Genomic DNA, 25,792 nt, shown 5'->3' with positions numbered 1-25,792 from the left:
ACTGCCGGGTCCCGTCAATCCACCTCTGTCAGACGAAGGCAGACCTAAGATGCTGGCCCAGCGAAGAATTCTCTTCCCAGGACTTTCTCCTCCAGGTCCTCTTAATGGACGCTGGCTTGTCGACAATGCAGCACGTCCTCCTTCGTCAGCCAGATAGCGGGTATGAGAGATCCCGGGTTTCGGCACCAAAATGTTAGAGATTTGCTCACTCCAACTTATTTTGCAAGAACCACACGGTAGACAAGCAAGTTCTTTTAGACACCTGCAGGTGGAGAGTCCATTCGTCGCTGTGCGTGCAGCGATGTTCGAATAGCGCTCTGGACTCTCCTTCCTGCAAGAGAATATTTATTACGAGAAACAGAGTGGGGGTATGAGTGGGCTGAATAGAAAGCCCTTGTCCTCTAGTCTAAACATCTCAGGGGACGTTTTACGATCTTGTGATAAGGAGGACAAGGTAAGGTATTTATTACCTGTTGCATTCCAACATAATCCTATGATAAAGATAACCTGGAAAACCCTAACAACTTTGATCACCTATGTTAACTTGGTTACATAGTTATCTTCGTTATAGTATTTCCCTCGGTTCGAGGCACTTTGATTTCCCCTTTTTCTCCCTCGGTTCGAGGCGCCTTAGTTTCCCCCTTTTTTCCCTCATATTGAGGCGCTTTTTGTTACTACTGCCTTTGGAGAAAATAAACACATCTTTGGACTTTGGAAACTCTGCATTCGAGTCCTCTCCCTGCTCCGCGCCTGACAACTTCACCCCGATACCTGATGGCAGTCAGACTGCCGTTCTCTAGCCTGTAGAGGTCTGTTCGTCCCTCCATGAAAATGCCTCCCCAGACCATCACTGACCCACCACCAAACCGGTCATGCTGAATGATGTTGCAGGCAGCATAGCACTCTCCTTGGCTTCTGCAGACCCTTTCACGTCTATCACAGGTGCTCAGGGTAAACCTGCTTCCATCTGTGAAAAGCACAGGGCGCCAGTGGCGGACTTACCAATTCTGGTGTTCTATGGCAAATGCCAATCGAGCTCCACGTTGCTGAGCAATGAGTACAGGAAACACTACAGGACGTCGTGCCCCGAGGCCACCCTCGTGAAGTCTGTTTCTGACTGTTTGGGCAGAGACATTCACACCAGTAGCCTGCTGGAGGTCATTCTGTAGGGCTCGGGCAGTGCCCAACCTGTTCCTCCTTGCACAAAGCAGCAGATATCAGTCCTGCTGATGGAATGAGGACCGTCTACGGCCCTGTCCAGCTCTCCGAGAGTGTCTCCTGGAATCTCCTCCATGTTCTGGAGATTGTACTGGGAGACATCAAATCTTCTTGCAACAGCACACATGGATGTGCCATCCTGGAGGAGTTGGACAATCTGCGGAGGGTTAAGAAATCGCCTCATGCTCCCAGTCGTGATAATGACTCTAGCTAAAGCCAACACTTGTGGAAAAACAGTTAAAAAAGAACAAGAGGGAGGAACTTGAAATGGCCTCCACCTGCAAAATCAGTCCTGTTTTGGGGACCATCTCGTTGTTGCCCCTCTAGTGCACCTGTTGTTAATTCCATCAACACCAATGCAGCTGAAACTGATTAACAACCCACTCTGCCACGTACCTGACCAAAACCTTATTAGAAAAGTCTAATTGAATTCATGCCATACCCTGGTAAAAAACTGTTCCTTTAATTTTTTTTGAGCAGTGTATTTCCAATCTGTGAAACGCCTGTCACTGTTAAAAACATGTCATCAGTTCAAAATGTTTCTTTGAGTTTTTTCAATACTCCTGATGTGTGATATTTTGGAGGGACTTTAAGCCTATTTTTTTCTCCTCAGTAGGGTGGCCTTCAGGAACATAGACAGCCTCTTTTGGTTCTGTAATTTTAGAAAACACACATACGTGAATAAAATGATATATTTTATGTACTCCGACAGACACGTCCCCTGAGAAACCCCTAAATAGGTCGGGTGTCTTTGAAACCTTCACTGACTGTCAGGTATTTTCAGAAACTAGAATTCTGCTCCCACCTTTCCATCAGATTTTGCTCACCCTTCCTTCTCGGGTGACTCAATGGAGATGACTTTCTTACAATGCGTAAGGTGTATCCACGTTTCCCTCTCAGCGATCTGTACTGCTGTTGGTGTAGTTTATTTCTTTTTTTATTTTTAAAAACAAATTACCACCATACGTTATCTGTGCCCGTCGTATGGGCAGAACATTTGCATATACTAGCTATCTGCTCAGGCAGCTGGACAGCGGTCAATAAATTCGTCAACAGGCCTGCATGCCTTACTGGCTTCCCTGTTGATAGCACCATCAATCCCCGGTCTTCCACATTTGTTGGACCTCTATCCCATTAAAACGGTAAGATCTGATATCCTCTATGTGTTGAAAAATCCTCATCTATTTTGTGAGAAGTGATGCCTTCTACGGCATACCCCCCCCCCTTTTTATTTCTTTATCGGCATGTCTTCTTTAAGAAAATGACATCCAAATTTTCTTATCTTATCCCGTAAAACAGTTATCCCTTAAATGTTTAATCGGTCGTTAAACTCATATTTGGTTATCCATAAGTTAAGGCAGGGGTCACCAACACGGTGCCCGCGGGCACCAGGTCGCCTGTGAGGACCGCATGAGTTGCCCGCAGGACTGTTCTAAAATTAGCTTAAATAGCAGCACTTGTCAGTGACCTGCATCTATTTATTTTACAGTCAAATCTCGGTTTTCGAACGTCCTGGTTGTCGAACAAATCGGAATCCGAACAAAAAATTCGAGATTTTTTGCTTCGGTTGTCGAACAAAATTCGGAGGTCGAACCTCGCGAGATGAGCCGGGAGGACTCGAGAAAACCCGACCGCGCGGCCCAGATGCCGACTGACTCCGTTGTTATTGTATTTTTGTTACTTTGAGGATTGTATTAACCTCTAATCATGCCTCCAAAGATAGCAAGTGGGAGCAGTAAAGCAATTCAACAGTGAGCAACGCGCCAGGCGCTCAGACCAAATTAAGCTCTCTGCGCACTGAGGTCCACTTAAATTTTGGAAAGTACATCAGGACTTTAAAAATATTTTCTAAATTTTGAGCGGCGGCTCTGTCACAATAATGCGACCAGCGCAGTGCAGTTGCGCGGTCGACGGTGCGCTACAGTTGCGCGATCGGACAAAATTAAGCTCCCTGCGCACTTAGGTCCACTTAAACTTTGGAAAGTACATCAGGACTTTAAAAATATTTTCTAAATTTCAGCGACGGCTCTGTCACAATAATGCGACCAGCGCAGTGCAGTTGCGCGGTGGGCGACGTGCTACGGTTGCGCGTTCGGCGTTGCGCTGCATTTGCGCGATCGGGCAAATATGCGCAAACGAAAAAATGCTTTAAAAAGGCGTTTTGGTTTTTTTTTGTCTTGAAACGGATTAAATCAATTTTCATTATTTGTAATAGATTCGGAATTCGACCGATTTGCTTCTCGAACCGCCTTCTGGAACGGATTGTGGTCATTGGTTTGACTCTATTTTTGCTATTCTTGTTAAAATCACGCTTACATGTGAACTGGAAATGACAATAATAACACATAGTGAAAGCCAAATTGAGCAAATTGTTTATTTCAGAAGTGTGTGTCAAACCGGTAGCCCTTTGCCTTAATCAGTCCCCAGGAAGTAGCTCTCGGTTTAAGAAAGGTTGCTGACCCCTTTAACTCAACACATTTCCAATCTTTACATGGTAGCGCTTCTTTAGGATCCTTTTTGTTTTGTGATTTCTTGAAGTCAGTGATTCTCCTAGGGCAGTAATGTCCAAAGTGAGGCCCGCGGGCCAAATCCGGCCCCCGTTCAGATTTCATACGGCCCGCAGCTTCGGTCTTATAATGTAGTATTTATGGCCCGCCTGCACTGTCAAACTGAATTAAAAAAAAATCATGAAACTTGAAACTGTAATTCCTCCTATTACCCAAAGGTGGAAAGACCACCCCTCTCCGCTCATTTCTGCTATAGCGACTGGAAAGAAAACGAGGAATGTTGCCACTGAGGGTCGTCGCTTTCAAGAGAAATGGGAATTACAATACTTCTTCACTGAAAATAAAGACAATTGTGTTTGTCTAATTTCTAAAGAGACGGTTTTCTTGTTTAAGGATTTCAACCTAAAGAGACACTATCAGACTAAACAAGCGAACACATACGACAAGCTAACAGGGAGTGACCGCGCTGATAAAGTGAAGCATCTCCAAGGTGAACTGGCATCACAACAGAGATTCTTCATGCGGGGCTTTGAGTCAAAATTAAATCAAAAGTAAATATTACTTAATATGAAATATTACGAAGTGGCCATGTTAATAGTGTTGATGTTATGAACCTGTAGACGTGACACAAACTATTACTTTCTGAAAGATATTGTAAATGACAAGAGCAAAATTCCCTTTTTTTAAGTTTTAATAAAAATAGACAACTTTGCATTACTTGTAACTCATGTTTAAAATGTTCATGAGGAAAAAATAATTTTAAACTCATGTAAATTTAAGGTATTTCATACAGTTTGTTCAATGTTATCTGACTCTTCAGATATGAATGAAAGGCAGAATTTGTGTTTTTAGAGTTGTTCGCATCTGCCTGAGGGTCATTTCTTTGGTTATTTTGTCATTTAAAAAATAAAGACAATTGGGACAATGAAATTTGTTTTATAACAGTCTGTATTTGCATGAAATTTTTGTAGTTAAAAAATGTCCGAAAAAACCATTGGGCCCCGGACCCCTTCACTTTATCAAATCTGGCCCTCCTTGCAAAATGTTTGGACACCCCTGGCGTAGTCTGAGGCGTCCGTGGTAAGTGCGATTGGGGCAGAGGAGGTGGGATGGGCCAACATGGCAGCCTTCGCCAGGGCAGTCTTAGAATCCATGTTAGGTTTATTTCCTAAACATCTCACAAACAATGAGGAGAGAAGACACTTCCAGTTACTTCCAAGGAGAATTAGGAGAGCTGTATGTTGTTCTCTCATCTATTCTCCTCGCAAGAATAGGAGAGCCGTATGCTGGTCTCTCAACTACTCCAATTTTCAACAGCTTTCTCATCAACCCCACTTTTATTTGGTTTGTGGTCCCTAAGTTATATAACTCTAAGGGGTGGGGAAATCAGCACTTGTTTACATGTTTTTTTGTGCATAGTCTCTACAAGCAGAAAAGCTATTTTGCATGTCAGTTCATCATATCATATAACAGCAGAAAGGTCTTCTCCGGTGGTTTGCTCTTATCGCCGGCTTGAGATCAGCTGGGGCTAAGCAGACGAAACAAGTTTCAGCTCCTCTGCTTCTGTTCCTTATTCACAACACACTTTCCAGAGCGATCACAAATGTACAAACCAGATTCGGTTGAAGTTGGGAAATTGTGTAAAATGTAAATAAAAACAAATTATTTGAAAATCCTTTTCAACCTATTCAATTGAATACACTACAAAGACAACATATTTAATACTCAAACTCATAAACTTTATTTTATTTTTCAAATAATAAACTTAGAATTTCATGGCTGCAACACATGCAGTAGAAGTTGGGAAAGGGTATGTTTACCACTTTGTTACATCACCTTTCCTTTTAATAACACACAATAAACGTTTGGGAAGAGAGGAGACTAATTCTCTTAGCTTCTTATGTGGAATTCTTTCCCATTCTTGCTTGATGAACCGCTTCAGTTGCTCAACAGTTCGGGGTCTTCCCTGTCGTATTTTACGCTTCATAATGTGCCACACAATTTCAATGGGAGTCTGGACTGCAAGCGGGCCAGGGGAGAATCTGGAATCTTTTACTTCGAAGCCACGCTGTTGTAACACGTGCAGAATGTGGCTTGGCATTATCTTGCTGAAATAAGCAGCGGCGTCCATGAAAAGGATGTCGCCTGGATGGCAGCATATATTGCTAAAAAATCAGTATGTACTTTTCAGCATTTATGTTGCCTTCACAGAAATGTAAGTTACCCATGCCATGCGAACTAATGCACCCCCATACCATCACAGATGGTATTTTCAATGGTTCAAGATGGCGGCGCGTGCACATGCAGCGGCCACTCTCTGTCCCGTTCGGTGTTTTGTGAGTGTTTACTGAGTGTTTGTGTTGGGAGAAATATACTCTTTATCATTGAATTCTATGTAACTACTTTTGTGTGCAAGATTCTCCGCAGTATGTGACCATCTGGCCTCGTGATAATGACTTGGGGGCATATGGCCGGCTAATGACTGGAGTCATTAGCCGCGCTATACAATAAGCCCCACAAGTTAGCTAGACATGTACAGATCATGAGATTGTCATGGGATGGCTGAAGCAGACAAAGGTCTTATTTAAGTTGAAGTCATGAGTACGGCACAGCGATGTATTCCCAGGGGCACTAAGACTACGTCTTTGTTAAGCTAATGATCATGAGACGTCCATACTGCCCCGTCCATAAGAGTATCCCCTTTGTTCTGTGGTAATGAGATGTCCTTCCTGTCTGGGAACCTACCCGATCATGTACACTTGCCCAATTGTTTCTTTCTCAATAAAAGGCACGGCTAAACTCGAGAAGAGCACGGATCTCAGCTACACTTGCTGTGTGTGTCTGGGGTGCGTCCTTCTGCGCAGAAGAAAACGCTAAGCCAAAAAGACCTACCGTCTCTGAGATTGATTTCAGATAAATGTTGTCAACCCAACATTTTGGGGGGCTCGTCCGGGATTCCTGAAAATCTGCTCGCTGATCCGAGGTGTGTTGAAGACGCCGAATCCGTGCACGGCAGGGGTCAAAGGACGCCTGAAGAAAGTCCTGGGGAGCGACGTTCATCCACCAGGCCGGCGAAGTCCAGTTCAGCACCTCTCGGCAGTGACGATTGACAGAATCTTCAAGAGGAATCTCTCGGAGACTCGGTGAGATCTTTTCGTTGGCCGCGTGGTTGCGGTATTTTAGTCCCCAGAAAAAGGGTACCCGGGTAAGGGCGGCGGAGTCCTTGTTGTGAATTCCAAATAATAGGAATTCGGTCTACAGATGTACTTGTAGACGTAAATACACCTCATTGTGTTAAGAAAATTCCGTGGTGTGAATGGTAGCACGTATCACTCGGTATTGTGCTGCATGTAACATAGTGGGAAGAAATAACGATTTTTTGTGGAAGCACAGGCAAGAATTCCTCACCAGTAAACTGGTCGAAGCAGGAATTACCACAGAAAGTCGTTATCCCACTAAAGAAACATTCCAACTTTAGAAATCCCTAGGATTTGACAGTTGGACCAAATTGATTAAAATGGGGGGCCGTCAAAGTGTTACTGACAAGGTATCAGGAGATGAAAAGTATATGTTAAATAAGTTTCCAGACAGTATTGTATGGTTGACAAAATGGAACAAACAGTATGGTGTGACTGGTCACCTTAAAGTGGATCAGTGGAAAAATGTAGTTGCCAAACTTGAGGCTAGTGTGATTATGAAAAAAGGAAAGAAAAAAGAAGAAAAGGAAAAATAATTGGGATGTGCGAAGTTATGGTTAAAAGTCGTCGGACTTCTTGCCAGCAACGCCGGACCCGCGGTCGTCGCCGGACTTTGAGCCAGCTGCACCTGGCTCCACGCCCACTGCTGCGGCGCGTGATGGCTCCTGCCGCTACGCACAGCCACGCCTTCTGAAATGCCGCCGATCGCGGTACGGACTTTCAGAGTTGCCGCCGATCGCGGTACAGACTTCCGGAGTCGCCGCCAATTGCCGTATGGACTTCCAGAGTCGCCGCCCGAGTGCGGTTCTGTCTCCCAAGTCGCCGCCCGAGTGCGGTTCTGTCTCCCAAGTCGCCGCCCGAGTGCGGTTCTGTCCCCCAAGTTGCCACCCGAGTGCGGTTCTGTCCCCCAAGTTGCCGCCCGAGTGCGGTTTGGTTCCCCAAGTCGCCGCCCGAGTGCGGTTCGGTTCCCCAAGTCGCCGCCCGAGTGCGGTTCGGTTCCCCAAGTCGCCGCCCGAGTGCGGTTCGGTTCCTCAAGTTGCCGCCCGAATGCGGTTCGGTTCCCCAAGTCGCCGCCCGAGTGCGTATCGGTTCCCCAAGTCGCCGCCCGAGTGCGGTTCTGTCTCCCAAGTCGCCGCCCGAGTGCGGTTCTGTCCCCCAAGTCGCCGCCAGAGTGCGGTTCTGTCCCCTAAGTCACCGCCAGAGTGCGGTTCTGTCCCCTAAGTCGCCGCCCGAGCGCGGTTCTGTTTCCCCAAGTCGCCGCCCGAGTGCGGTTCGGTTCCCCAAGTCGCCGCCCGAGCGCGGTTCGGTTCCCCAAGTCGCCGCCCGAGTGCGGTTCTGTTCCCCAAGTCGCCGCCAGAGTGCGGTTCTGTCCCCCAAGTCGCCGCCAGAGTGCGGTTCTGTCCCCCAAGTCGCCGCCAGAGTGCGGTTCTGTCCCCCAAGTCGCCGCCAGAGTGCGGTTCTGTCCCCCAAGTCACCGCCCGAGTGCGGTTCGGTTCTCCTAGTTTTTTTTTTGGGACGTCGGGAGCCGTCCCTTGTGGGGGGGGGGGGGGGGGTTCTGTCACGTCTCTTCCCCAACTGCTCCACTATGTGTCTCTTGTCTTGGTTTCTGTCTGTGTGCTCGCCCCTCCCCTCCTGTGTGCCCATGATCAGTGTGATTGTTCCCACCTGCCTCTCGTTACCTGTCGTGTATAAAAGTCCTGTCTGCCCCTCACTCCCGGTCGGATCATCGTTAACGTCATGATGTCTTTTTGGTTCCAGTTGCTGTCATTGGTAATGTCACCCTGTCATTTTGTTTCACGTCTTTTTGGTCAGTCTCGTTGTTAGGTTTTGTTAGGTCATGTCAGTTGCCGAGTCTGTTAGTTTGCCTGGTTTGAGTTCACCAATAAACCCTGGTCCAAGCTGCACCTGGTCGTCCTGCTCCATGCTCCACCCGACCGTGACAGTACATCAGTTTTAAGATACAAAGTTAAGGGTCTGACCACTGGAAAACAGTCAATTTGGGTCAAAACAGCTAATGGTCAAACATACTTGGAACACATGACCCTACCACTAAACGTTAAAGATCCAGAAACAGGCAGCGTGATTTCAGCACCAGTTGTCTATTCACCACACTGTCCTGTAAATCTCCTGGGAAGGGACTTAATGTCAGCCCTGGGCATAGCTGTGTTCCCACTAAAAGATGGGATGACAGCGGCCAGAGTGCCACACCTCTTACTCACAGAGGATGATGAAGCCGTTTACTATTCACTTGATTTCCCACGCTCCCTCTGTGACCGAGAAACTGCAGATCTGATCAAATTTGCAAAATCCACCATTTCTGATTTACAAGATGAAATGCAGTACACCAAATTACATGTCACAATGAAAGTTTCACCATGTACAGATAGTGAATATAGTGAGGAGTTCCTAAACCAGCCCTCCGTTCCAGTGTCCATTGACTATATATATTCTGATCACAGATCATTTGCAGGTGCCACAGTAATCTTACCTACAAATCTAAAGAACATGTATAGAGGAGGGTCAATGCCCCACGTGTCACTTTTGAAACCAGAACATATTCAGTGGAAAGACACAGGTCCAAAGCTAAAAATAGCTGTCACAGCAACTGATTATAAGCCTTGTGAAACGGGATGGGAAGCTCCAAGTTGCGAGTACAGCCTAAGCTGTGACATGTATAGACAGATTTTGCATGTTATTCACAGCTACCCCAAAATTCCATGCCCTAGAATGACAGACAGCAACAATTGCATTTTCAGAAGAGGATGAAAAAGATTTGAAGAATGTAGATCCTGTTGTGCGGGCCACGGGCCCGACCGATGTTGGTCTGATTACAGCCATTCCACCTGTGGAAATTAAACCAATATATTCTTACAGACCCAGAGTAAAACAGTATCCTCTGAAGCCTGAAGCTTCTATAGGCATTGAACCAGTCATTAAAGACCTATTAAAAGCAGGAATAATTAGGAAATGTAACGACTCTCCATGTAGTACACCTATATTCCCAGTTCAAAAAGCAGAGGCATCAAAGTGGAGAATGATCCAGGATTTGAGAGCTGTAAATGATGCAGTGCAGACCAGAGCACCAAATGTTCCTGATCCGCACACATTACTAAATTCATTGCAGCCAAATAGGACTCATTTTACAGTGATTGATTTAAGTAATGCATGTTTCTCTATTCCTGTTGCTGATGATTCTCAATATTGGTTCGCATTCACCTATAAGGGTCAGGGGTACACCTATACCAGATTACCACAAAGTTTTACCGATAGCCCAACCATTTTCAAACAGGCTATCATGAACTGTATGGCTGGTTTCACACCTTCATCTGAGAGCCAAGTACTGGTCTACGTTGATGATATTTTAATTGCTTCAGAAACAAAGGAAGCATGCAGACAGGATTCCCTCCGCCTTCTGCAACACCTAGGCCAGACAGGAAATAAAGTCAGCAAACAGAAGTTACAATGGGTAAAACCAGAAGTGAATTATCTTGGTCATACACTCTCAGCAAAGGGAAGAGCAGTACAACAGGGCAGGAAACAAGCTATATAAGACACACCACGACCTGTCACAAAGAAACAACTTATGTCTTTCTTAGGACTATGTAATTACTGCAGAGCATGGGTTCCATTCTATGCTGAAATGGCTCAACCACTGATAGAGGTAGCTCATGGACAGCCATTAGCACTCAAAGATAAAATCACATGGACACCAGAAGCAGACGAAGCATTCACAAAATTGAAAATGGCATTGGTTCAAACAACAAATTTGATCCTACCTGACTACAGCAAAAGGTTTATGCAAACAGTGGACTGTAAAGATGGGTTTATGACATCAGTGCTGACTCAACAACACGGTATGAAATGGCTACCAATAGCTTTCTATTCCAAAAGACTTGACCCTGTAGCTAGAGCTTTGCCACCATGTGTTCAGGCTATATGTGCCGCCGCAATGGCAGTAGAATCATCAGCAGATGTTATCTTGTTCCATCCCACAGACCTGTTTGTACCACATGCTGTTGATGTGTTGCTACTTCAAAGTAAAATGAATATGCTGTGTCCAGCCTGGCATTTGTCCTATACAGCTCTGTTGCTGTCACAGCCACGCATAACCATTAAACACTGCACTATATTAAATCCAGCTACTTTACTCCCTACACCAAATGATGGTATACCTCATAATTGTGTAGAGGAAACTGAACAACTGCAGCTACCCAGAGCAGATCTGTCAGACACACCACTCACCTCAGGTAAAACGTGGTTTGTAGATGGATCTTGCTCAAGAACACCAATAGAAAAAACACAGACAGGTTATGCTGTAGTGGAAAACCCAGATACAGTGATAGAAGCGGCAACGCTTCCTTCGCATTTCTCAGTCCAAGCAGCTGAAATCATTGCACTGACCAGAGCATGCACTCTAGCAGATGGACAAGACCTGACTGTATACACAGACAGCCAGTATCCATTTTCAACAGTTTTTTATTTTGCAAAACAATGGGAAAGGCGTGGAATGATAACTTCAAGAGGAAAACAAATAACACATGCACAACTTCTAATCCAGCTCCTCCAGGCAGTAATGTTGCCCACAAAGCTTGCAATTTGCAAATGCGAGGCACACACACGGAGGAAAGACTTGGTATCACTGGGCAATGCTCTAGCAGATAAAATAGCAAAGGAAGCTGCTACAGGCAAGTATGGAACCTCAGAACTATTTCTGAGCTTGCAGTCAGATAAGGAGGAACTAATAAATACACAGATTCTGCATGATATGCAACTTTTAGCCCCTAAACAGGAACAGAAAATGTGGATAGCTAAAGGTGCACAACTGACAGACAAAGACATATACGTTGTAAATGATAAGCCTGTTCTCCCTAAATCCCTTTTTAAAGCAGCTGGGATTTCGACACATGGAAGTACTTGTGTCGACAGGGGGGGATGCAGGAGCTAATATCACAACACTTTACAAGATATGGTTTCAATTTGTACTCAAAACTTTTTTGTAGAGCATGTGAAGTATGCATAAGAAATAATCCACAAGGGAACGTAAGGCCAAAAAGAAGAAAATTCCCGGAACCAACATACCCGTTTCAAATGTTGCATATGGACTTCATAGAACTAAACAGGTGTGGACTGTACAAATACTGTTTAGTCCTAATCGATTCCTTTTCAAGGTGGACAGAAATAGTCCCAGCAAAAAATGCAGATGCTATAACAGTAGCAAAGGCTATCTGCAAGACCATCATTCCCAACTATGGCATCCCAGAGACCATTTACAGCAACAATGGGCCACATTTTGTCAATTCAGTCATTAACAAAATGGCTGAACATTTGCAGATTACATTAAAAAATCATTGTTCCTATCATCCATCGAGCGCTGGCCTTGTTGAAAGGACCAATGGAACAATTAAAAATAGACTAACCAAATGCATGGCAGAACCAGGAAGACCATGGCCCGAATGTCTAGATTTGGTAAAACTCTATATGAGGATTACGCCCTGTAGCAAGGGTTTAACCCCTTATGAGATCATTTATGGCAGAGCATACAGGCTCCCTCTGTTCTCACATGATCTAGACATAGCCACAGAAGAGCTCACTTTAGCTGACTACATGATCAAAACCATGCAAATGAAAGAAGTCTCAAATGCAAATTTACTGCCCTGCAATCCTTTATCCCCACAGGATGACTCTGCGAAACCAGGCGACTGGGTCTTCATCAAAGTAATCAAGAGAAAGACGTGGTCTTCACCCCGGTGGGAGGGACCATTCCAAGTCCTACTCGCCACACCCACCGCTGTCAAGATTGCAGAAAGACCCAGCTGGATACATCTCAGCCACTGTAAGCTGCAGAGAGTGCTTGGCCCCTAGGCCCCGGTCAGGACGAAGTCTGGCTACAAAGGGGGTGTCAATTATAGTTTGGCATCAGTCTCAAACCGGTGAAGATCTAAGAATCCTGACCATTTAGCTCCCTGGGGGTTCAGGTGGCTCTGTGGAACTGAACGGAAAATGGCACTCAGAGGAGTGCTTGTCTGTGCGGTGGCTGTAGCATGCTTGCCGATGACATGGAGTGTCCAGGGTCCCCAAGGGGAAAGGGGAACTCCCACCGGAATCAAGAGAATGACGACCGAACTGTTGACAAAGTATATAACGATAAACCCAGATATACCACATGCAGACAACATGTGGTACCAGTATGTGTCTATGTTGGCCAAAGCATCCAACCAAACTGAATGTTACGTATGTTCCATAATGCCACGATCAAGTCAAAAGCCCGTCCTACATGCCCGACCGATGCCAGAGAAAAATGGATGGTGTTTCGCATTACTAAGGGCTTTTGGGTTTAATCCCCTCAAAGGACTGAAACGGTCAGGAATTAGCGATGCACAACTGGCCACCCATCCCTGTTACAACATCTCCAGGCCATTCACAATAGTGGCAAAAAGTTCTGTTGTCACACCCGCTCCAGTGACTCTCGAAGTGAGGAAAGCCATCTCACATCCCTTGTGCTTCCGACGAAGACGTGTTGATGGAATAAAGGTGGGAGATACAAAGCGCTGCATCACCACCGCACTCCTAGAAGGTACCAGCGAGACCTCGATGAATACCACAGTAGCAATCAGACAAATCCTAGCAGGAGGCGAAAATCGCCATTCTATCATCGAAGGGGGATGGTGGCTCTGTGGTCGCCGAGGCTACGCAGTCCTTCCCGGACGATGGGATGGCACATGTTCCCCCGTATATCTGTCAGATCACACTGTGTTCCTCAGTCTGACACATTTTCAGGAACATCATCAACGAAAGACCCGTGCAGCTGTGGCTCCCACCTTCCATCCCTACGACAGTGTCTGGGGCTCAGATGTACCAGATGAATACAAGCTTTGGAGCACAGGACAAAAGGTGGCGCTCACACTCTTTCCACAGGCAGGTGTGGCTAAAACTATTCTCGGAATAGAAACCATGGACTACAGGTTGAAGAGCTTTGACAATTTTACTCTTGAAGCCCTTACAGGTTACCAGACAGAGCTGCAGGGTCTGAGACTAATGGCACTACAGTCCCGAATGGTTTTGGACCTCCTGACTGCCGAAAAAGGAGGTGTGTGCGGAATAGTTGGTACTTCCTGTTGTACCTACATCCCAGGAGAAAATGACACCCACATCGAATATGCTCTACAAGGACTTCGGAACCTCCGTAAGGCTATGTCCCAAGATGAAGCTCCAGCCAAGGATGCCCATCCCTTTTGGTGGCTGTTTTACGGTGATTGGAGGCAACTTCTCTTGAAGGTTGCAATTGTTTTAGTTGCCATACTGTTATTTCTCTGTATTTTTACATCGTGCATCATACCTTGTATTCGTCACATGATGACTAAAATGTTGACATCAGCGTTTGCTGTCCAGAATATCATGTTGGTCCAGCGTGAACAAGATGAGTGGGACCACCTTGCGTAAATCACCTACCTGTCTATTTTTCTTCCTGTTGATGATCCAAAAAAAAAAGGGAAAAAAACATTCCGTTATGACGAACTTAGCCAAAGCCGAATGGAGAGCTGTAGTTCTGATAAACTCTGGAATGTAAACTTTCATGCTTTTTGATGGTACTATACTATATTGTGTAAGCATATACTCATTTATACACATATGTAGTTATTAGTTGTTTTGTTTTCCCATGAATTACAATGTTAAACAGGGGGGAATGTTGGGAGAAATATACTCTTTATCATTGGATTCCATGTAACTACTTTTGTGTGCAAGATTCTCCGCAGTATGTGACCATCTGGCCTCGTGATAATGACTTGGGGGCATATGGCCGGCTAATGACTGGAGTCATTAGCCGTGCTATACAATAAGCCCCACAGTTAGCTAGACATGTACAGATCATGAGATTGTCATGGGATGGCTGAAGCAGACAAAGGTCTTATTTAAGTTGAAGTCATGAGTACGGCACAGCGATGTATTCCCAGGGGCACTAAAACTACGTCTTTGTTAAGCTAATGGTCATGAGACGTCCATACTGCCCCGTCCATAAGAGTATACCCTTTGTTCTGTGGTAATGAGATGTCCTTCCTGTCTGGGAACCTACCCGATCATGTACACTTGCCCAATTGTTTCTTTCTCAATAAAAGGCACAGCTAAACTCGAGAAGAGCACGGATCTCAGCCACACTTGCTGTGTGTGTCAGGGGTGCGTCCTTCTGCGCAGAAGAAAACGCTAAGCCAAAAAGACCTACCGTCTCTGAGATTGATTTCAGATAAATGTTGTCAACCCAACAGTTTGTCCGGCAGTTTTGTGTGTATTCGTCTCGTGTGATACGTCGTGCTACTAGTGCGGCGGGCATGTTCTGCTCAACATCGGCGGAAGTGGGTTTTATGGCGTTCTAGACTTTGGTGCGGAGAGATTAAGGGCACTCGGACTGCTTCGTCATGGAGCGATGCCAGACTGGCCTGCTCTTCCTCCCCCGGTTGGACTGTGTCGTGAGCTCGGACTGCTCCGTCCTGGAGCATTGTTGGGATGCGTCGGCAGCGGGTCTGCGAGGCAGCGGAAGAGGGGCCAGCGCGGAGACGTCGGGCCAGGTTTGCGGCCAACCCAGCTCGCCCAGCCGTGCCTTCCATTCTCCTGGCGTACGTTCGTTTGCGGGACGACAAGATGGGTTGCGTTCGCCTGATAAGATCCACGAACCGGACAGTGCGTGCCTGCTGTGTGCTCGTGTTCACAGTGGCCTGGTTGACTGTCATCTTACCGGACTCTGCTGTGCATCGGGAGCGGCTAGCGTGCTATCACGCATATTGTTCATTGATGTTGACTTCTTGTGTTATTTTTCCTGTGTTGTTTATTTGTATGTGCGTTGTGAACTCTGTCTTGTCACCCTGGGATAGTGAGAAACGTAATTTCGATCTCTTTGTGTGTCTTGACATGCGGAGGAATTGACAATAAAGGAGACTTTGACTTTGACTTTGAGATGCTGCCTTTTGAACTTTGCGTTGATAACAGTCCGGATGGTCCGCTTCGGTCCGTAGGACACAACATCCAGTGTTTCCAAAAACAATTTGAAAAGTGGACTCATCAGACCACAAAACACTTTTCCATTGCGCATCAGTCCACTTTACATGAGCTCGGGCGCAGAGAACCCGGCGGTGTTTCTGGATGTTGTTCATAAACGGCTTTTGCTTTGCATGGTAGAGTTTTAACCCGCACTTACTGATGTAGTGACGAACTGTATTTACTGACAGTGGTTTTCCTGAGCCCATTTGGTGCTATCCTTTACTCACTCATGTCGGTTTTAAAGGCAGTGCCGTCTGAGGGATCAAAAGTCACGGTCATTCAGTCTTGGTTTCCGGCCGTGGCGCTTACATGCAGTGATTTCACCAGATTCTCTGAACCTTTTGATGATATTATGGACTTAGATGTTGAAATCCCTAAATTCCTTGGAATTTTGCTTTGAGAAATGTTGTTCTTAAACTGTTCAACTATTTTCTCACGCAGTTGTGGACAAAGTGGTGAACCTCGCCCCACCCTTGCTTGTGAATGACTAAGCATGTTTGGGGAGGCTCCTTTTATACCCAATCATGGTACCCAATTAGCCTAATCACATGTGGGATGTTCCAAATAGGTGTTTGAAGAGCTTTTCTCAGCTTTTTCAGTACTTTTTGCCTCCTTTCCCAACTTCTACTGGACGTGTTGCAGCCATGAAATTCCAAGTTAATTATTTGGCAAAAAACAATTAAGTTTATCAGGTTTAACATTAAATATGTTGTCTTTGTGGTGTATTCAATTGAATATGGGTTGAGAAGGATTTTCAAATCGTTTGACAGTGGAGCCTCGGTTTTCGAGCACAATCCGTTCCAGAAGGCTGTTCGAGAAGTGAATCGTTCAAATTCCTAATCATGTTTTCCCATTACAAATAATGGAAAAAATTTACTCCGTTCCAAGCAAAAAAAACAACAACCTTTTTTAAGCATTTTTTCAGTTGCGCATTTTTGTCCGATCACGCAACTGCAGTGCACCGCCGAACGCGCAACCGTAGCGCGTCACCCACCGCGCAACTGCACCGCGCTGGTGGCATTATTGTGACAGAGCCGTCGCTGAATTTTAAAAACTATTTTTAAAGTCCTGATGTACTTTCCAAAATTTAAGTGGACCTCAGTGCGCAGGGAGCTTAATTTTGTCCGATCGCGCAACTGCAGCGCACCGCCGAACACGCAACTGTAGCACGCCGACGACCGCGTAACTGCACCGCGCTGGTCGCTTTATTGTGACAGAGCGGTCGCTAAAATTTAGAAAATATTTTTAAAGTCCTGATGTACTTTCCAAAATTTAAGTGGACCTCAGTGTGCAGGGAGCTTAATTTGGTCCGATCACGCAACCGCAGCACGCCGGGCGCTCACTGTCGCATTGCTTTAGGAGCGTCTTTGTGTTTTAGGATGGCTTTACTGCTCCCACTTGTTTCTTTTGGAGGAATGATTAGAGTTGATGCAATCCTCAGAGTAACGAGAATGTAATAACGGAGTCAGTTGGCATGTGGGTACTCTCGGCTCATCTCGCGAGGTTCGACAACCGAATTTCGTCCGACATACGAAGCAAAAAAAATCTCGAATTTTTTTTTCGAGTACCCATTTGTTCGAGAACCGGGACGTTCGAAAACCGAGGCTCCACTGTATTTTGTTTTTATTTACATTTTACACAATTTTCCAACTTCAACAGAATCCAGTTTGTATAATAACACATAATAATTCATAATAAAATTTTACTCCAACAGTCCACAAAAGCCTCGTCTCTTTCTGGGATCCAGTCCACAGTGTGCTTAGGCTTGCCTCCTTTTAGAGCTTCATACAAGGGTCTCATGGTTTGGGCAGCCCTGGGGAGAAAACGTTGGTAGAAGTTAACCACGCCAAGGAACTCCTGTAAGGCTTTGACAGTGACTGGGTGTGGAAAAGTAGTGATGGCCTTCACTTTTGACGCGAGAGGAACGATCCCGTTCTTCGTGACTCTGTGCCCCAGAAAGTCTATGGTGGAAAGGCCGAACTCGCACTTGGCAGGATTGATGAGCCCGTGCTCTGTAAGGCGCTGAAACAGAGTGCGAAGGTGCGAAAGGTGCTCTGAAGGCAATGATTTGGCCACCAGGATGTCATCAAGATACACGAACACGAAAGGCAGATCCCGTAACACATAGTCCATGAGCCACTGGAATGTTTGAGCAGCATTCTTGAGCCCAAATGGTGTGTGCAGGAACTCAAACAAACCAAATGGTGTGATCACAGCTGTTGTTTTGGAACATCGATGGGCACCTGATGGTATCCTCTGATCAGATCCACCTTCAAAAAATGACCTTGCCAGCCATGTGCGCTGTAAAATCCTGGATGTGGGGCACTGGGTAGCGGTCAGGTGTTGTCGCGTTGTTGAGCCGTCGGTAGTCCCCGCAAGGACGCCAGCCCCCACCTGGTTTGGGGATGAGGTGCACGGGGGAGGCCCAAGGACTGTTGGAGCGTCAAACAATCCCCATGGAGTCGAACTCTGTCTTGGCCACGGCAAGCTTGTTCGGCTCGAGGCGACGAGCACGGGCGTATATGGGCAGGCCAGTGGTGTCAATGTGGTGCTCGACACCGTGCTTGGCTATGGAAGAGGAGAAGGTGGGCTGGGTGAGTGCTGGGAACTCGGCGAGCAGGCATTGGAAACTGTCTGACGGAGAGCAAGCTGGAGAGCTGTACTGCACCAGAGTCGCTGAGCGCGCAGGCATGAGAACAGAAGGTGACGGCGTTGATCAAGCGCTGATTTTTAATGTCCACGAACAGTCCATACACACACAAAAAAATCAATGCAAGAGGGGAACAGCGACCTTGGCCATCACAAAGTCCCAGCCAAAGTGTTGCCCCCCCAAAACACAGTTCAACACGCCTTGTGCCATACGTACGGATAGTACTTCCATTGGCAGCTTCTGTTAGGGTTGACAAATTATCTTGATCGTATGATTATGTTGGAATGTAGACTATATTGATTAAACAGTTGCTGAGGGGAACAATCAAACTTCTTCTGTTCCCACATCGTAAACAAAGTGCTAAGACCTCTGGACTGGTTGACAAGCTGCAGAGGATGCAATCAAAGTTGTTCTGTTTCCCCCAACGTCGTAAAACACCCGCTGCTCTGATTTGAGCAGATGCCGGGGTTCACCAAACCTGTCCACTTTCACCCCACCCTGTGTGTCTTTGGCATGTGGAGAAATTGACAATAAAGCTGACTTTGACTTTGACTTTATATCTCAATAAATACTCTCTTGCAAGACACCAAAGGCAGACTGCTCTTCAAGCACCTCTGTACCACACAGAGTGCTGATGGCATCTCCGCTTGCAAGCATAAAATGGCCAAACTGTCTCACGTGTGGTTCTTGCAAAGAAGTTAGAGTCAGCAACACTTTAACAGCTTCCATGGGGGGGGCGTGGGTATCTGCCACCGTGTCCACCTGTGAAGCAGGCAGCAGACTCCGCTGTGCCCCTGTGTCGCAGGGGAAACGCCAGCCTGAGGTGGAGTCGTGGATGAAGAGCAGCCCGCCGGCATGGCCGACGCTCACGGCCACTATTGAGTGCCGGCCTTGGTGTTTCCCATACCACTGAAGCTGCATGGAGAGTGGCATCGTTTGGCCTTGGAGCCAAACTTGGCATGGTAGAAGCACACACGCGAACACTGTTGACAACACGGGGCTGCTGCTGCGACGAGCATGTGATCATCCAGTACCTCAGATACAAGACCAGTAGGGAGGAGGGCAGCTGCGCAGGGATGCTGACTAGCCAGGAAATGTTAGAGTTGTGCTCACTCCAACTTATTTTGCAAGAACCACACGGGAGACAAGTCCTTTTTGACACCTGCAGGTGGAGAGTCCATTCGTCGCTGTGCGTACAGCGATGATCGAATGGAGGTCTGACTCTCGGCTCCTGAAAGAGCATTTTTATTAAGAGAAACAGGGTGGGGGTAAGAGTGGACTGAACAGAGAAAGCCCTTGACCTCTAGTCAAAACATAGCAAGGAGTGTTTTACGACTTTGTGTAGGATGGGACAAGCTAGGTTATTTATCACAAGTTGCATTCCAACATAAGCATAAAACAAATCTAGCTAGGTTATTTATTACAGGTTGCATTCCAACATAATCATACGATAAAGATAACCTGGAAAACCCTGACAGGAAACACTTGTCAGCCTCATCTGCCAATTCTCTGCAATCTGTGCTGGCAGTGTTGGCCAAAGCAGCTCTCGCATGAGCAGGCAGTTGGCGCAGGAAAAGGTGGAGGAAAAGGAAATCTGGCTTGTTGTCACCAAGGATTCGGTCCATTAGCTCTGAGGGCTTGCTGTCACCGAGCCCCTGAAGAGAGAAAAGCCTACTGGCCCTCTCAGTGTCAGACAGTTCAAACATTTTCAGTAAGTATTCCTTCTGAGTTTCATACTTTCTTGTCAGAGGAGCACGTTTAAGAAGGCTCACCACCCTCGATGCTGTAGAAGTTCCGAGGGCAGACACCACGTAGTAGTATTTCGTTTCATCTGCGGCAATTTGACGTAAGACAAACTGTGTCTCAGTTTGAGCGAATCAGGCTGAAGCGGAAGATTCCCAGAGGTTGGGGAGCCTGAGAGACACAGCGTTGGCGGTCATGTCGATCTGGATACGTCCAGTAAACAAACGTCGGGGGTCACCAGTGTAGAAGTTGCCTTATAGGCGTAAAAACGAGCCGAAAATTTCTCACATTAAGACTCTGTGAGCCGTGTTTATCAACTGACCAAAAAACCTTGTGATGCGCATGACAGAAAAAAACGGCAACGGTAAACGTCACCGGGAGTCTTGAAGGGACCGCAACTATAAAGTTAATCAGAACCGTAAAGATGAACCGCATGACATATAACAGAACACACATATGATTAAGTGAATTATGTCATCATTGGAGAAAGCACTACAATACACATCTTTATAAATAAATCATAACACATTTAAAATATAATAGTGAAGTATAATACAGTAATCCCTTGTTTATCGCGGATAATAGGTTCCAAAAAACACCCGTGATAAGTGAAATCCACGAAGTAGGGTCACCCTCTCATCTGTACATTTTTGTGTGTCAATAAATGTATATGAAACCATTTAAGTGCGTATTTTATAATTAGAACATTAAATAATTGTTTCAAACATGCAAATAATACATTAATAGTATAAATAACATACAGAACATTTTGTATAAATATTGAAAATATAAATATAAGCGTGTGCATGTGACATGTTAACAAGAAGTACTGGGCAGGCTAACGAGTTAGCGAAAATATGCTAATTTGCAATCGTGCACGTGAAAACGGACCTCTAAAGGAATGTAAACGAACATTTGGAGCAATACCGCATTGTCTTAAGGGTCAGATACGGCCCGCCACATCATTTTATGTGGCTCGCAGAGACAAACTGTGCATCAAATTCGTGTGTCATTATTAGAATTGCAAATTGTCTTCACTTGTAAAATAATATCTTGTTTTTTAAATATATAACCAGTTTTTACTCGTCTGATTTGAAAACGAGTTATTTGTCAGTTTGTTTTGTAGCTTTTACTGCATATAATATGAGGTGTCCTGGGCAAGACATTAAACTGCAACCGCAGGCTGTAGAGAGGTAGAAACCTACCACACCAAGGGCCCTTTGGCCAAGGAAAATGTCCCTACTGTCAAACCTGGGCCTCTTGCATGCCTGTATGGTAAGTTCCATGGTACCTAGTCTAGCCAACACATCGGATAGGAGAGGGAAACTCTGATTACAAACCACCTGCTGCCTGGTAGGTCATTCCTCTTCAGGAACGGGCTAGGAGATGCATACTCCAAACAAGAAAGCTGCACCTTCTTGGGCCGCCCTGCATGTGGCAGTACCTGTACCTGCTGGGCAATGACCCTCTGAAGCCGAGAGGGTGGCAAGGGGATGGCACGGCCGCTTGACACCTAAAACAATCTTTGTGCTGGTAAGACTTACAGGTATCCTGCCCAAGGCACCTGACACCCACACCAGCTCAACACCCTCATCAACAGGCTCCATGAAGCCCACATACAACATCTTGATGATAAGGCTTGCAGCCAGAAGAAGCAGCGATACCACGAAGCCAAGCAAAAGCTGCAGCGTAGGACTCGGCAGATGGAAAACAACTGGTGGGATAAAATTGCAGAAGATCTTCAGCTTGCTGCTGACATGCAGGACTTTGAGGCTTTCCATGCAGGCCTGCATGCTGTGTATGGGTCCAAAACCAATGGCTCAACCCCAGTCTGTTCCTCTGATAAGTCTGTCCTGCTCACCGACAAGAGCGACATTCTAGCACGCTGGACAGAGCACTTCAGTGAGCTTTTAAATAGAGTCCTCAATTTCTGAAGCGACATTTGCCACGATCCCTCAGCTGCCAGTGAAAGCTGAACTGGCTGACCCCCCCCCCCCCCCCCAGTGCAGAGACGGTGAAAGCATTCCAACTGACCACTTCTGGGAAGGCACCAGGAGGTGATGGGTTGCCTTCAGACATCTATAAAAATGGAGGCATGGCACTAGTGGAGAAGCTAACATCCCTGTATCAGGTCATCTGGAAGAAGGGTGAAGTCCCTCAAGACTTTAAGGATGCATCCATAGTGCATGTCTACAAGAGAAAAGGGGACAAGGCAACTTGCGATAACCATGGCGGTATAGCCCTCCTGAGCATCGCAGGAAAGATCTTGGCGAGAATCATCCTCAATCGGCTCATAAACCTTGTCGCTGAGAACGTTGTCCTTGAATCCCAATGTGGTTTCTGTGCAGGCAGAGGTACCGATGACATGATCTTTGCCGTCCGACAGCTGCAAGAAAAGTGCAGAGAGCAGAATAAGGGTCTCTATATGGTATTTGTCGACCTCACCAAGGCCTATAAGCCTGGGGAAGACAGAGGCCATGTTCCAACCACCCCCGTCACCTCAGACCCCTGCTGTGCTCCCCCCACCATCAGTGTCCATTGACAACACGGACCTCAAGACCGTGGAGAAGTTCTGCTACCTAGGCAGCACAATCTCCAGCAACGGATCTCTGGACAGTGAGATCTCACTGCGCATCTCCAAAGCTACCTCATCTTTTGGAAGCCTGACAAAGAGGCTGTGGCAAAACCATGGTATAAAGCTTCACACAAAAAATGGTGTCTACAGAGCAGTAGTGTTGAGTGCTCTGCTCTACGGCTGTGAAACCTGGACCATCTACCGTCGCCATACCCAGCAGTTGGAACGGTTACACCAGAGGTGCCTGCGTTCAATATGTAAGATCAAGTGGCAGGACAAAGTGTCAAACCTCGAGGTCCTACAGAAATACAGCCTCCCCAGCATCAAAAGCCTGACCATTAGCTCCGGTGGATAGGTCATGTCGTCTGTATGTCTGATAGCCGGATACCAAAGATGCTGCTGTATGGTCAGCTGAAGGAGGGACAGCGTGGCCTGGGAAGACCCCGTCTCCGATTTAGGGACACCTTGAAGGCCAACCACAAGAACTGCAACATCGATGCAGCAAACTGGGAGGACACAGCTGCCGATAGGGAAAGGTGGAGACACCAGGTCACCCAAGGACCCAAGGAGAGCTTTGAACAGGCAAGGACAGAAGCCATCCAAGAAAAAAGAGACCACAGGAAATGTGGTCCTCTCTCGTCAACACTGGACAAAATCCCCTGCAGTATCTGTGAAAGACTGTGTCCCAGGGATAGGGCTACGCTCCCACATGAGGAGCCACGCTAAAAGGAAATAACTGCTAGTCTACTCATCCGTCAGATCGACGGGAGACTCCATCATCATCAATATGAGGTGCTCATACATTTATTTGGGTTGACAGTCATAATGGCCCTCCGAAAGAAGCTATGACTACAATGCAGCCCGCGCAAAAAATGAGTTTGACACCCCTGAGTTAGACACGTGTGATCGTTCATTTCTCTTGTTAGGAGACCCACTTACATCGCCAATGACTGCTGTACCACTGTAACCCACGCATGCCCGCGAACATGAAACAGGTGATATCGCCTGAAAACGGCCTTCAAAATAAAGCACCCTACCTCAAATCAAAGCACGGCTGAATAACATAAATAACATGGAGAATTCTTAACACATACTGTAAATATGGTTTTAGAACAGCTTTTATTATTATAACTTTTTTTATAACAAGGTACAAGTGTACATACTGTAAATATGTTTTTAGAACTTTTATTATCATAAAAAATTCTATAACAAGGTACAACACTGTAAATCTGTTTGTAGAACTCTCATTATTATATATTTTTTATAAAAAGGTACACGTGTACGCACTGCAATTGTGTGGGCACTCTGTGCCTTCTGCTGGCGTGTGGGCAACTTTTGTGCCATAATTCCTCAATTTAGAAGTTTTATTTAGAATTTTAATTTCTTTTTAATTTGGAAAAAAATCTGCGATGTAGTGAAACAGCGATAAACGAACCGCGATGTAGCGAGGGATTAATGTATAATACTGCAGTTTTGACACACTACTTGTAAATAATCCTTTGCGCTGACAGAACATAAAGTACACTGTCCTTGCTCCAAGTTTATATTTTAATCATACTTTAATCTCTTCTATTAATAGTTATTTGTTAGCTAAGTATATAAGATCATGCTTAATGTTAATGTACTTTGCAGTGGTGTAGAATTGCAGCTGTATCTGTATCATGTACAATCACTAAATGAGGTAAGGAAAATAAAGTGCAACCTCAAGAGGTGATCCTATTCTTTATATGTGAGGCAATTTGGCTTCAAGGTTGATCTGTTCTATAACTTCCAATTTGTATAAAATATTAAGAGGATTTATTCATTCCAGGTATGAATTTTAACGTTCATGGCAGATGCTTAATGTAACAATTTAGAAATTCTTGTCATGAAAATTTAAAGAGAAGTTATCCACCCTTATATAAAATTAAGATATGTACCCTTTGACAATGACTGACATACAGAAAAGTACACATCTAGGAACATGTTTTGGTAGCGTGATACTGTCACCTAGTGGTCATTAGCAGGATCTAGTAAGTGTATTACTGTCCATTACTCATCCATTTTCTATATCACTCATTCTTTCTTCTAGTCATGAGTGACTTTGAGCCTATTCCAACTGACGTTGGAGAACTTTTGGGCTTGGCACACGGAGGATAATTTGATCGCCAATTGCAGACCTATAAAAAAACAAGGGGGTACTGAAGGGCTACAGTTAAATTCCCTGTTAGCAAAACACACACACGCACACGCACACACACGCGCACGCACACACACGCATGCACGCACACACACACACGCACACACACATGGACGCACAGGCACGCACGCACACACAAACACACACAAACACACGCGCGCACACACACACACACACACACACATTCACACACAATTTCAAGATATTTCAGTACACTTTCAAATTGGAATATGCAGAGAAAACTAACCTGAGCAACAGGACTGACTGAAAGCTCTCCCGATGTGAGGCAGCATTGCTTATCGAACACATTTTCCATAACATTATGTCTGAATTGCATAATACAATCGAATGCAGTACATTTGGTGTTACTTGACCAGTAACGTTAAACCTAATACAACCAGTGGTGGGCTGTCAGGGCATGCAAGGCCTTCTCTACTGGCCTAAACATATCTGCATCACAGACTGATGTTATATATTATATTTTGTCCAGGAATACGTATTAATCTAATACGTATTCCTGGACAAAATCTATTTAAAATGTATTCCATGCGTATTAAACAATTCCAAATGGTCTGTCCGCTCCGTGAGTCGTCACCTTACCGTGGTGGAGGGGTTTGCTTGTCCCAATGATCCTAGGAGCCATGTTGTCTGGGGCTTCATGCCCCTGGTAGGGGTGCCCACGGCAAAAGCGTC

General features: G+C 45.7%; 1 protein-coding gene across 4 annotated transcripts in view; it reads right to left on the bottom strand.

The window, feature by feature from the left end:
* The window catches only part of rad17 (RAD17 checkpoint clamp loader component), a 183,008-nt gene that overhangs the window by 9,624 nt on the left and 147,592 nt on the right, over window positions 1–25,792 (bottom strand). For 3 of the 4 annotated variants that reach the window (XR_011086589.1, XM_068650069.1, XM_068650072.1), the window contains one exon: window positions 1–25,792. This exon is cut by the window's left edge. Coding sequence is in view for 1 of the 4 variants with exons in the window: in XM_068650069.1 (XP_068506170.1) it covers window positions 25,756–25,792 (37 nt within the window). In the remaining 3 variants the exon portion in view is untranslated. The other variant, XR_011086588.1, reaches the window with a different exon arrangement.

Source organism: Syngnathus scovelli, chromosome 3 (assembly GCF_024217435.2).
Source record: "Syngnathus scovelli strain Florida chromosome 3, RoL_Ssco_1.2, whole genome shotgun sequence".
NCBI classification, from domain to species: Eukaryota; Metazoa; Chordata; class Actinopteri; order Syngnathiformes; family Syngnathidae; genus Syngnathus; species Syngnathus scovelli.
This window is presented reverse-complemented; position numbering and strand designations above follow the sequence as displayed.